We start from the raw sequence: 13,589 nt of genomic DNA, 5'->3' as shown, positions 1-13,589 counted from the left end.
GTATTAGGCTTTAATAAATAATAAGCTAGACATCCATTAAAGCGCAGTTCTGCTGCTGTGATCTTACTTGTGTCGCCTTTCTGATTACTTTTGATTTTTTTCCCCCCTATCAAATTTCCCACTGCTGTGTGGAGGGATTATGTTGTGCGTGAACATATTTGCTTTAAGTTTCAGCAAATGGGCCAAATCCAGCCCTGGAAGAGTCAGCGGAGCTGAGGCTCCTTGCACCAGTACATTTGTCAGCTATTTACTAAAAACACTTTGGGCTAAACATGTAACAGGAAGCCTCATTACACTCAAGTCACAGTGCTCTACTAAAATGTGACCGGTGGCTGTAATGCCATCATGAAAAGCTGAAATGAAGCGCAGTTTGTTATTTAAAAACAAAATAACACCTTTGGAGGTGGTAGATCTTTGCCCCTGTTCCAGTCCCTTGGCTCCACTCCTGCAGTGCGAAACGATATCTGGGGATTCCTTTGATGTGGGGACAGCCATTGGTGACACTTACCCAGCTCAGCACCACCTGCTCCACCTCATCCCATCCTGATGGAGGGGGGCGTGGACAGAATTTGCACTCTGACATTCCCCAGCTGCATAACGGCCCCAGGCAGGTGTTAGTGGCCAGGATAAGTTAAAGCAGCCTGCTGTCTACTCTAACGTATGATGGGTGCCAAACCCAAGCTCCCCACGACTGGGAGAGTTCAAAGGGGGTTTTGACCCACCTTCCTCCCTGGCCCCCCGGGTCTAGCACCGAGCATAGCTCATTCACATGCAAGGTTCTGGCCCTTAATTTCTGTTTAAACACTTATATCAAGATACCATTTCCATTCCCCCTCACCCCCAGCGTTTCTGTATGAGAAGTACCGAAGTTTCCCTTTATCCCGCTTCGAGCATAATTTAGGTTTTTCCTTAAGGAACCACTTTCAGAACAGTCCTTTGCTTAGTTCTGTCTGCTAAAGCAACTGTATTGTGAGTAGGTAGGTTAAGGCAGGGAGTCTCAACCTTTTTCTTTCTGAGCCCCCACTCTCCCCCCTCACACACACACACACTATAAAAACTCCACAGCCCACCAGTGCCACAACAACTGGTTTTCTACATCTAAAAGCCAGGGCAGGCGTTGTAGCAGGCAGGGCGATTGCCTGGGGCCCCCTCACCACAGGGGCTCCCGCATAGGTACATTGCTCAGGCTTTAGCTTCAGCCCCAGGTGGCGGGCGTCAGGGCCCTGGGCTCCAGCCCCATGCGGTTGGGCTTTGGCTTTCTGTCCTGGGCCTCAGCAAGTCTAATGCCGGCCCTGCTTGGCAGCCTGCCCCCCCAGGAGGCCTCGGACCCCTGGTTGAGAACCACTGGATTAAGGGACAGATATGACTTTAAGCTCGTATTTCCCCCTAGCTTTCATTCTTTGTCCTACAAGCACTGTAATGTCCAATATCTTTAGGACGCCAAAGCTTTATACTGTTCGTTCATATGCTGGTGGTTCAAATAGTAGATTGTGCACATGAGTTTTCCTTTCCTTTTACTCCATCAGAAGCTACAGCTGTAAATTAATCAGAATCATGATACTGTCTGTTTGATTAGAAGGTTCATGCACTCTGGGTAGAATTCACTTCACCTGAATAAAGCCAGAGCTGTTGGGCATTGCATGGATGAAGTGCACAGGGTGTGTGTGTGGGGGGGGGGGTTGTTGGGCACAGGAGGTTGTTGGGGCTGTGGGGAAGAATTAGCAGGGAGAGAGTTTATGTGAAATCCACTTCCCAATGGGAGCAGCTTGAGGAACTGATGCACAGGCCCTCAGTAGCTGCTATGCAAGCCTGTGGGATACAGTAGCAGTCACAGCCTCCTTATGCCCCTTTCAGGTGAATGTGGATCCTGTGAACCCTCCCTCTGATTTGGCCCAATCACTGCCTTACCCACTAGCCTTTGCAGGGCCATAGGGAGAGAGCTTAGCTTGCATAGTGTACCAGCTCAAGTCTTAAGCTGTGCAGAGGGGTCCTGTGCTGAACCTGCGCACTGGGATGAATTTCATCCTATGAATTTTTCCCTCTGGGAAATATTTCACATGTATTTCAGTATTACTGTCTGAGCCTTTCAGCAGTGATTAAAGCTACATGATAGTCTGCGCAAAGCTAGGAAGTGATCCCCAGTGGAACTCTCTCTCCCGTCAATGGGAGTCACGTATGTATAGGTTGAGGGTAGTATATGACTCATTGTGTTGTGTCTACCAAACAGATGGCTGATTTCTTTTCAAAGTCATCCTTTGGCTTGTTTTTTTTTCCATTTCCAAGATAATTATCTGTTAGTTTTCCCCCTCCCCCAAGCAGCATTGAAATGAAGCCAGGTTTCAGCTTTCCTTGATCGCAGCATTGTTTGCCAGCCAGTTTATTCATAGAGCCATGGGCAAACAGTCCCAATAATTCTCTGTCTCTCATTCCAAAAGTGAAAGTGGAAAAAAAAATCTATAAACAAGGAGAAATTTTTACCCTGCAGGTAAAATTCCATACCCCCAAGTATGGAAAAGCCATAAAATAAAATGAAAAAAAAAATCTCATTTTCACATTACTGCCTGACATACCGTCATGTTGGCTCCATGCAGAATCTGCTTCTGATCAGTAGTGAGCCAGTGGCAAATATGAGTTGGAACTGAAATTGGAAACATAATCAACTGACTATTTAATCCATCAAGTTTCTAACATGAAATGGCAGGTCAATTAAAAAGAAAAAAAGTTTCCCTGAAAGAAATGGATGTTTTCTATGTAGGTTTCACTTCACTCACAACAAAAGTAAATTGGTAAGGAAAATACAAAAGCTCAGTTATTTGTTGCTGAGTGATACAAATGGCTAACAAGTGATTTAAGAAACAGATTTCTTGCTATGGCAGAATATGTGGAAAATTCAAGTCACACTGACCTCTTTTTCAGATGTAACCCAGATACCAGAATTTTTGTAGCATAATATGAAGTCCTTCCAAATCCACAAAGCCCCAATATCTCTCCTTTCGTTTGAAATGTTTGCTCTTCAAAGACATGACTGTAGGTAGGGGCAATTTAGGACAATAAATAAAACAAAACCATTTCACATTCCCAACTCCCAGCTTTAAATACTGGCACCGGCAGAATCTTTTGGCCAGAGTGAAAGGTCCGGGTTGTGTTTTCTGTGTCTTGAAGACTGCCAGAGTCAACTTTAGAGGTGAATATTTCTGCTTCTGTGAGGACATAGAGGGATATGCATTTGTGTTCAGTGCCCACATATTTACTGACTTGGAGACAAAGACTGCTCTTGGCATTGAGATACTAATTGCCCCTAAGATTTTTGCTCTCAGACCTCTACTAAATGCTCATAGACCCATAGACTTTAAGATCAGAAGGGACCATCATGATTATCTAGTCCAGGGGTTCTCAAACTGTGGGTTGTGACCCCAAAGTGAGTCGCAACCCCATTTTAAATGGGTCGCCAAGGCTGGTCTTGGCCCTGGGCTCCCGCAAGTCTGAAGCCCCACTGCCCAGCGCTAAGGTTTCATGCCCCCACCCAGGGCAGAAGCCCTTGGGCTTCAGCTTTGTCCCTCCCGCCCCCCATGCCTGGGGTGGTGGGACTCGGGTGGGCTTGGTCTTTGGTTCCCCCCTCCTGAGGTCGTGTCATAATTTTTGTTTTCAGAAGGGGGTCACGGTGCAATGAAGTTTGAGAACCGCTGCTCTAGTCTGACCTCCTGCACATGGCAGGCCACTAAACCTCATCTACTCACTCCTGTGCTTTTACTTGTGGAAAATATTTGACCCTCATGGAGACTGAAGGCCTCTTTTTATCCATAGACGAGGCTTGGCATAAGCTATGATAATACAAGATTCTCCACACTGACCAGCCAGCAAGCATTAAAAGCCAGTTGTGGAGGGACTCCCTGTATCAAGGAGAGAATTATTCATGTCCCTTCAGTTCTTGGGCTCTCTGTTCCTAATGTTAACAAGTGAGGGGCAATTGCTCACTAGGACTGAAATTCAACCTGTGCGGAGGACAGCACAAGGCTTATGCATCACTGATGTCCTCAAAGAGGGCCGTCTGTGGTGCACAAGCTTTATGGTGGGTTTCTGCACAGGGATGAATTAAACCCTCTGATCTTGAGTGAGGCCACAAACCTATTTCACATAGGCCACCGAACAGGTGATAACAACTGGCGATCACTTCCAGCTAGGCTTGGATTTAAAGCCATTTTGGGGAGAGGGATACCTCAGTGGTTTGAGCATTGGCCTGCTACACCCAGGGTTATAAGTTCAGTCTTTGAGGGGGCCACTTAGAGATCTGGGGCAAAAAAATCAGTACTTAATCCTGCTAGTGAAGGCAGGGAGCTGGACTTGATGACCCTTCAGGGTCCCTTCCAGCTCTATGAGATAGGTATATCTTATTTTATTATTATTATTACACCATGCCCTAGAGGCAAAAAGTTCTTTATTCCATTTCCTGAGCCTCCTTATGGCTAATACTGTTGTTCGTACCCAACTCCATGTACTATCAAATCTTGACAGCTTTAGAAAAAAACCAACAAGTTTTCTAGATCAGCTAATTTATAAGAATACAAATGTGGATAGTCAGATACTTTATATTTCAATGTTAAGTGGTCCCATTTGGCAAGCCACAGAAAAACAATACCTTGGAGACAAAACTGATTAGAAAGACCCTGAAAGTGTAATTACTGGGCCAACTGGATAATTGATGATAATTGTATATAAAACTTACACTTGATCAGAAAGATTGTAAAAAATACTAGAGAGAAAAGTTTGATATTTGTATCTTATAGTGACTATGTTAAATGTTTCCAGCAATTCACACTGGGAAATTCTCTATATACCACATGCAAATTATTTGCTGGAGACACAAGTCAGAAAAGGAGATTAATACCTTTAAGACTTGTTTGTTCAGGATGAAGTTTCAGTTTGTGCACATCTGTGCTGAATTAGTTTTCTAAGTCCCTCTTTATCAGGGAGAGCGTTGCCAAAAAAACAACTTCGCCCTATTTTAGCTTTTCATTAACGTTCAGCCATGATTTTAACTAAAATAGGGAGGGGTCATGACTACCCAGCAGTGTGTTAGCGGGAGACTGAAGTCTCCAATTTACAATCTGCTACATCTGTGCAATTACCAAGACCACCAGCAGTGAGAAAAAATATTAATCCCTAGACTTTGTTGGTCCCTGTTTAAAATGGTCACATGTCTAAGCTTTAAGGGGATCCATTTGTGAACTCTGAGAATAATGGTACATCCTGTGGTGTCAAGTATCATCCTTAATTCAATTTATTTTCCCTCTGCAGTTCTAAGCCTTATAAGATGCAGGCACCTCTTCCCTGCATGACTATATGCACCCAGCCATCAAAGAAAGTTGCAGTAAGCAGTTGGGGTGAGGTATCCTTCTGCGGTGTGGTTGCAGACTGGACACCTTCACTTTGAGAGTGGCAAAATCCACAGGCCATTTCTTTGGGTGTGTCGACACTATGAGTGGCACAGCTGCAGCTATGCCACTGTAGTGCCATAGTATAGACACTTCCTAAATTGATGGAAGAGCTTTTTCTGTCAGTGTAGGTAACCCAGCTCCCTAAGTGGCAGTAGCTACCCAGTGGTTAACTACAGCTAGGTCAATCTAAATTTTACATGTAGACCAGTGCTTTGTGTGTAGTGGAAACAGATTCCCGAGTGCCCACAAAACCCACAGGAGATTCCTAAACCACTCATTTGCAGATAAATGAGCAAACACAGAGAGAAATTGAAATGACAGCGGCAGGGAGAAGAACTGCCTCCAAATGACAATTAGAAAGCATGAATGTCCTTTCCATGACACAAATGAACTGTGTTCTGCCACAGGAGAAATGTCCAGGCATTCTTTTTTGGTCCTCATGCAAATATACTCCCTGGCTCGCAGCCTGCATTTGAAGATAGTCCAAAATCTAGATAAACCATCATCTGCAGAGCATTTGGATTCTCAAGAGATTACAAATGACTCTGGAACAGGTCAGCTGTAAGACCAGACAACCTCAGTCAAGCCCACAGGGAGCTCGATACTAATATTCTTTTGTAAAATGTGACTGTGGTTTGTAAACTCTCCATGGCAGGTCAATGGCCCCGATGTCTTTCTCCAAGAAGTATGGAAGTATAAGTGCCTGCTTGCAGCATTTGGGGTTTTTTTTTTACTTCCCTTTGATAAAGCCTGCATAGCTATTATTTCAGTTACTTTAGGTCAACCTTTGTTTTTCAAGCCCTAGTACTCAGAGTTCAAACCATGATACAGTTTCATCTCTTAGTCTAATTGCAATACTTTTCCAGTTTATTAGTTTCCAAAAGTTGTGCCAAGTTTTTAAAAAGGTAGGCAGGGGAGAATTCTCTTCAGCATAGAGTTGGCTGGCTGCCATGCTGTGAAGAATATTGCGAGCTGTTTCAGAAAGGGATTAGCATGAAGGTATTTTTCCTGACAGTTAAATTTACATATCACAATGCTGCTGACTGGATCAGAAAGGGGAGTGAGGGAGAAAAAAAAACACCTAATTTTATTACTCAGGTATAAAAACATTGAAAGTAATGAATAAAATCCTAAAGCTGTAAATCTGGAGCTCAAAAACTAGGTGTGTAACGTGACAGAACAATTTAAGCCTTTGCCTCTTTTGGAAAGGTGAGACATTTGGACTTCATTTCATGGCCTGATTTTCATTAAATTGCCTTTTAAGAGTTAGGATTACAAGAAGCCAGGTCCTCAGGTTCATAACTATGATTTATGACAACATTGTCAAATCTACAACACTCCCCCACTACATGGCACGAGAAATACATAATTTGCTGCTTAATAACTGCAAGGACCATTGGAATTCCCAGGAAAGTCCTGTGTTTATGGAAGCTTTGTATGATTTAAATTGGGTCTGGCCACTGCAAATTTTGGGCCAGATTCTAAATACTTTGAGGATCTAAGAATCTGATTCTCTGTGTTCATTTTTTTTAAAGCTATGAAAAATAATTAAAAAAAAACCCACCTCTGGAATGTTAGATTTTTTTTTTCTATATGGAATTTAACATAGTAACCTTGTTCCTCAAGGAACCTTGATTCTTTTGTCTCTCTGATTAGGTTGTAGTTGAATTCTGATCTCAGTTACACTGGTATAAATCTGGGGGAGCTGGAGCATTTGAAGTCAATTCAGTTATTCCGGCTTTACACCAACGTACACGAGAGCAGATTTTGATCCAATGTCTAGCTCGGCCTTAGCATTTTTCCTTATGTTTAAAAAAAAATATTGGTCTTGATTTCTGGAAATTTAGGATGTGTCGGAGAAGAGAATTCCAAATGGTGAGATCCTGCAGGTGGCGGAACACTCTCCCATTTGACATGGTGGAAGCCTCATTACTTGAGATATTCAGAACAAGAAAAAGCAAAGCATTGTAAATTATACAAAATATAATTAGGGAACAATTTACACTAGGATGGAGAAGAACAGAACACCTAGCAGGTGTTTTTTGTCTCTGATATCTATGATTCCATGAACATCATCCGGTTACAAAGGTTTCTCTGGAACTTAAAGGATCTCTGGTTTGACCAAGTTCAGCTTCATCCATGTGTGAAGAAAATGAAATGGCTGGATATTTCTGAAAAGGAGTGTACTGATACACTGGTCTTTTATTTACCTTCCTGCTTTATGCATCAACAACATAGTGAAAACACAGCAAAAAGGTGAAAATTCTGTAATCCACTGTGGTTTTGTTATATTAAGAACAGTGGCATTCCTAGGGCTCTTTCTCTCTCTTGCTCAGCTGACTGACTCAAGCCAAGTGAGCACTTCTTAGGAAGTATTCGCCTTTTGGAATCATTTGCTGTTGATTTGCATTGTGTCTCTTGCTACGTCCATGAAGCAAGTGTCCAATCGCTGATATGGTGTTGCCAAATTTTTTTAGGTGTGACTGACGGCTTTTGTTGACACAGGAATATGGGATAGCTAGACTCTACAAAAAAAAAAAGAGGTTAGATCAGTTTCTTCATGTCTCTGGGCATGTCACTGTAACCTACAGAGGGGGGAAAGAGAGAGATTGGTAAGTGCCATTTTACAGTGCTCCCTGCAATAAACAAAAACATGGTTTTTTAACCCCGTGTTGCATTCTGAGGTAGAATTGTGAGTCTGAGATATAATGGAACCTAATAGTTTTCAGATGGGCAAGTTGTTCTTGGAATTCCGTCAATATTTATTTAACATGAGTCTGCTTCTAAGACAGGATTTGCGGATAAATATGTATCATTCAGAAACATGCTTGCCTTCTGTCTGAAACAAAAATTCTCTCACTAAGAAGTGTTAATATGCACCTGGCCGTAAGCCTACAGTAATTAATGGGGCTCTGAAAGACTTGAATGCAGGACCCTGTAGTTTATTTCTTAACAAATGCTCATTTATTCTGAGATCTTATTATCTTGTGCGGTTGCACATTTACCTCATGTGACCTCTTAATGCAAAACGTGTTTTTTATTTATAGATTTTTTTAAATTCCTCCCTCAGATCATAACCGGGGAATTCTACCGGATTCACTACTTAAAGGAGAAGTCTCGGTCCTTCATCCAGAACCCATATGTGGCGGCTCTCTACAAACAAGTGGGCTGTTTTGCCTTTGGCTGTGCCATCAGCCAGTCCTTCACAGACATTGCCAAAGTGTCCGTCGGACGCTTGCGACCTCATTTCCTGGACGTTTGTAATCCAGACTTTTCAGTAATCGACTGCTCTAAAGGCTACATTCAAAACTACACCTGTAGGGGAAATGACAGCAGAGTCCAGGAAGCCAGGTGAGAGGCATTTCCTTGACAATATAGGGGGGGAACTGTTGTTTCTGCCAAAATGGTGTCCCACAAAATACTCCTCAGGTCCCTTCTGCCAGCAATGGATCATTTGGAAACTTCCTTCTCTGGAAAGACTGTCATTGAGCTACTACTATTGACTGGCAATTTCCCTAAGGAGTTACTGAACTCGGCTGAATAATACTTCTCCTTCCTTCTATTAACTCCCACACCATTGTTTTATGAATGCTTGCTCAATGTGGGAATTTACCATAAGAGCTGACATCACAGTTCAGTGGTTTGGATCTACACGGCAAAGCAGCCCTTCCTTTGTGTAAAGACAGCAAACAGCGTCAGGAACTCTTTTTCAAAGTCTTTTTTGTGTCGTGTTCATTGGATATTTAATTTTGATTTTTTAGGGGGTGGGCGGTTTTTACAAGTTATACTTAATGCACCTGGATTGGTGTTTACCTTTATTTCTATAGAAATTCCCAGATATTTGGGGCTAGTTTGTAAGTTAGCAGTCTGCTGAGTATATAACAGTTCATAGCCGTGCTGCCCCAAAAGCAGACCAGGAAGGGAACTGCAATCCCATGATTCTCCACCTATTCATCCAGAGAGGAAATAATTTGCTACTGGTCTTCTTGTCATGTCACCATGCTCAGCTGCATTGGCTGGAGTGTCAGGATGGGGGTGGAGCCAATGCTGGATACATACCCTGCTCATCCACTCACTCTCCACCCGGCTGGGTATGGGGGGAGCAGCAGCCCCAGAGAGGATGCTTCCCCATCCACAATGCCAGGTAGCCCATACTGAAAAAATAAGGGTGTACCTTACATCTTTTAATTCCCCTGTTGCAAGAGGCAGGTCACAGTCCTGCCTCTTCATTATTCATAGGCAGGTTCGATCTAATATTTCAATGGCTGGTTCTTTGTCTTGCAGGAAATCCTTCTTCTCTGGTCACGCCTCCTTCTCGCTCTATACCATGCTTTATTTGGTGGTGAGTACCCTTAATTTTTTGAGAGCCAAACCTGTTTCCACACTGCAGCATCCCCACATGGGACGCTCACCCCCACTTGTAGCAATCTGGCAGCTGATTACATTGCTCTGACTGCATCAGAAGACTGCAGGGACTGAATAAACAACTGCCATTAAAAACTCAAAAATACTTGTACTTTTAGCATTGTTTGGTCTTGTGACTCCTGAAATTTCTGTCCGGTTACACAGACCTTGGCTGCACCAGGACTGTTACCAAGTCTCCAGATCAATCCTGCATTCCTTGCTCAAACTCTCACTGAAGTCAACAAGAGTACTTGTGGCACCTTAAAGACTAACAAATTTATTTTAGCATGAGCTTTCGTGAGCTGCAGCTCACTTCTTCGGATGCATAGAATGGAACACACAGACAGGGGATATTTATACATACAGAGAACATGAAAAGGTGGAAGTATGCATACCAACAGGCAGAGTCTAATCAATTGAGATGAGCTATCTTCAGCAGGAGGAAAAAAAACTTTTTGAAGTGATAATTAAAATGGCCCATAGAAGGTGTGAGGAGAACTTAACATAGGGAAATAGATTCAATTGGTGTAATGACCCAACCATTCCAAGTCTTTGTTTAGGCCACAGTTAATAGTATCTAGTTTGCATATTAATTCAAGTTCAGCAGTTTCTCTTTGGAGTCTGTTTTTGAAGTTTTTTTGTTGCAAAATTGCCACCTTCAAGTCTGTCACTGAGTGGTTAGAGAGGTTGAAGTGTTCTCCCACTGGTTTTTGAATGTTATGATTCCTGATGTCAGATTTGTGTCCATTTATTCTTTTGCGTAGAGACTGTCTGGTTTGGCCAATGTACATGGCAGAGGGGCATTGCTGGCACATGATGGGTGAGCCAAACAAGAAAGCTGCATCGCCTAAGATCAATGCACAGGGGCTCTATTTAGGGTTATATTAGGCAGCTTGCTCTGGTCTCTGCACTTGATGAATATATAAGCCTAACTGGCTGCCCCTATAGCTTAAAGTCTGGTTTCCATGTCACATTTGGGGCCAAATCTGAAAGCAAAGCAGGTGAACTGGCCTCCCGACACAGTCTGATCCAAAACTGTGAGCTGGTCTGTTTTTCTTTGTCAATGAAAAATGGTTCTGCCCTTCCTCTACTCTGCCCTTGAATTGAGCAGTGTGCCAAGGTGCTTCCTGCTTGTAGTTGCTGAAGGCATGCTTGATAGCACTCATGAAACAACCCAGCACAGGTCAATTATGGGTGGAACTACAGTAAACTTTTTTGGAAAGGGGATTTGGGCAGTGATTTGTGCAAAAAATAATTAGGAGAAAGGTTTTTGGATACTTTCAAAGATTTGCGGCCCCCATATCTCCTGTAACCTTAGCTTGGAAACCGAAGAAACAGCCCGGTACTTATGAAAACATTAAACATGAACTTTTATTTATCCACGAGCTGCACTTCCCCACCTCCTCTTTACTTTGCCATCTGAAAAGATAAATTACCACTGCGCTCTCCTGGTTTTTTACCCCCCTCCCCCAGGCTGGAAGCAGTTTCTGTAATTTAATTACTGGGTTTTTAGACAGTTGTGGGGGTTCCATTCATTGAGTTCCTCATTTTCTTTTTTCTTTTCTTGAAAGATTTCAAATGTATTCTGGAAACATTCACGCCATTTCCTCTCAGCGACGTTAAAACAACGTTGTCAGTGAATGGCTGGGGATATGTGATGTGAAAGGAATCGGACATTTCCCATCCTACCCAACCCCCCAAACAAAATTGGGTTGAATGTTGTGTTTGTGTGTGTAAGAGAAAGGGAGACTCAGGGTTGTGGCAACAGTTCTGCACGACAGATTTCTGAATGACTGTTTTGTTTTACCCATCCACAAAAATCACTACTTCAGTTTTCCGTGAAATAGTAACTCCCCCCGACCCCAGCATGCTGTCAGCGAGTGATCTCTATTTATATACCCTTAAGTGCAGCAGCTTTAATTAAAGTTAACAGGTTAAAAGTTCCTTTGCCGTGTCAGGAGAGGAGGGGAATCATTCATAGTGCCAAAGCCAACGCAGTGACATTTCACAGAAATCTAAGCCCTTAATGGCTGATTTGCAAAAACTTTCCAAACTGAGCTTGGAGCCATTGATTGCCATGAGTATTAAATAAGGTTCTGCAAGCAGTCAAGTAGGTCATCGCTAAGAAGCTTTCAGGCTTGGCTTCAGGAAACTATGAGGACTGGCGGCTTTAATTAAACAGGTGGCTGGTTCTGTCAGAACAATAAGCGAGACTGGTGCTGTCTTTCTGTGTTTGATCCCATTGTTTGCTAGATTCTGCCACCACCCTTTCAAGGCCTCTGCTGATCCTGATACCACAAAGGAGTGGCTCGCACTCTTTAAATCATAAGGATTCTGTTCTGCTGCTTCCTTTATTAAAATAGATGGGGACAAATCTTGAAGTGCTGACTCAGGCAAATCCCCTCCACCCAGGGCCGGTGCAACCATTTAGGCAACCTAGGCGGTCACCTAGGGCACTAGGATTTGGGGGGCGCCATTTTCTTCGGCAGCGACCGCGGGGGCCGGATCTTCGGCCGCCCCAGTCGCCGCCAGCATTTAGGTGGAGGGTGCTGGGGCAGGGGAGGGCTGCCTGCAGCAAGTAAGGGGAGGGGGGCGGCACAGAGGGGAACTCCCCGCCCCAGCTCACCCCCGCCCCGCCTCCTCCCCAAGCACGCCATGGCTGCTTCACTTCTCCCGCCTCCCAGGCTTGCGGCACCTAAGCTGATTGGCGCTGCAAGCCTGGGAGGCAGGAGAAGTGAAGCAGCGACGGCGTGCTCGGGGTGGAGGCAGAGCAGGGGTGAGCTGGGGCGCGGGGGGGTGCCTCAGGGTGGAGGGGGGGTGGGGAGCTGCCACAAGGGGGGCGCCTCAGGGCGGAGGGGGGGAGCTGCCGGGGGGGGCGCCTCAGGGTGAGGGCACGGAGGGGGGCACGCAAGGTGGAAGTTTCGCCTAGGGCACAAAACATCCTTGCACCGGCCCTGCCTCCACCCCCTTCCCAAGATGTGCCGGGTGCCTTCAACAACAGTTAGAGATGCAGGTTAGCATCTCTCAGGATTTTTGCCCAACTGGCTTCAATGGAGGTTGACTAAAGACCTCTGAGTTTCTCTCTCCTATGTTAAAAGCACTGGGTGGGTTGTTTTATTCTCACAAACTTTGCCAGGTTTTTTCTGCAAGGGCAACAGTTACACAGCACGTTAGAAACAAAACGGCACACTGGCAGTTCAGATACGCAGGATGGGCCTGACTTATAAATGCTCTGTGCACTGGGTTCCCTGCAGAGGCCAGAGCCAGGTCTGGAGATGGCATCTTGCATGAGATGCTCCCATGGGATGTTAAGAACAATGCTTTTTTTGTCCTGCCATTTTTCACCACTTCGCCCCAGTGCCTGCCATATATTTTTCTCTGAGCTCCACAGTAGGCTACCACTTGGCTTTTAACGACTGCCCTGTATTTGGGGTAGCGCACAGCTGAATAGCTGCGGCCCATGAGCCTTCTGCTAGGCTCCTCCAGAGGGGAAGCATGCTCATCTGAATCCACTGAGAAGTGCATTGTGGGACAGGGCCTTGGTTGCAGCTGTTAGCAGGCAGCAGTGATATATCACAGAGAGAGAGAGAGATTGCGGCCATGGCACACACCAACAGTAATCAAGCTCTGATTTCTCTTCCCTGTCCCTGCCCTTCTCATCGTCCTCATATGGAAGCACTTCGGCTATCAGCGCTCTGCAGCGTCTGCCTCTCTCCCCCAACCCACTAGAGACTGTAAACAAAACATTGT

The 13,589-nt window shown here is 44.5% G+C and overlaps 1 protein-coding gene across 1 annotated transcript in view; it reads left to right on the top strand.

The window, feature by feature from the left end:
• The window catches only part of PLPP3 (phospholipid phosphatase 3), a 72,827-nt gene that overhangs the window by 39,535 nt on the left and 19,703 nt on the right, over positions 1 to 13,589 (top strand). Inside the window, exons 3-4 of the mRNA XM_045027540.1 lie at positions 8,506 to 8,786; positions 9,720 to 9,777. Coding sequence (XP_044883475.1) covers positions 8,506 to 8,786; positions 9,720 to 9,777 — 339 coding nt within the window. The remainder of the gene's footprint in view (positions 1 to 8,505; positions 8,787 to 9,719; positions 9,778 to 13,589) is intronic.

The sequence above is a fragment of the Mauremys mutica genome, chromosome 8 (assembly GCF_020497125.1).
Source record: "Mauremys mutica isolate MM-2020 ecotype Southern chromosome 8, ASM2049712v1, whole genome shotgun sequence".
NCBI lineage: Eukaryota > Metazoa > Chordata > Testudines > Geoemydidae > Mauremys > Mauremys mutica.
This window is presented reverse-complemented; position numbering and strand designations above follow the sequence as displayed.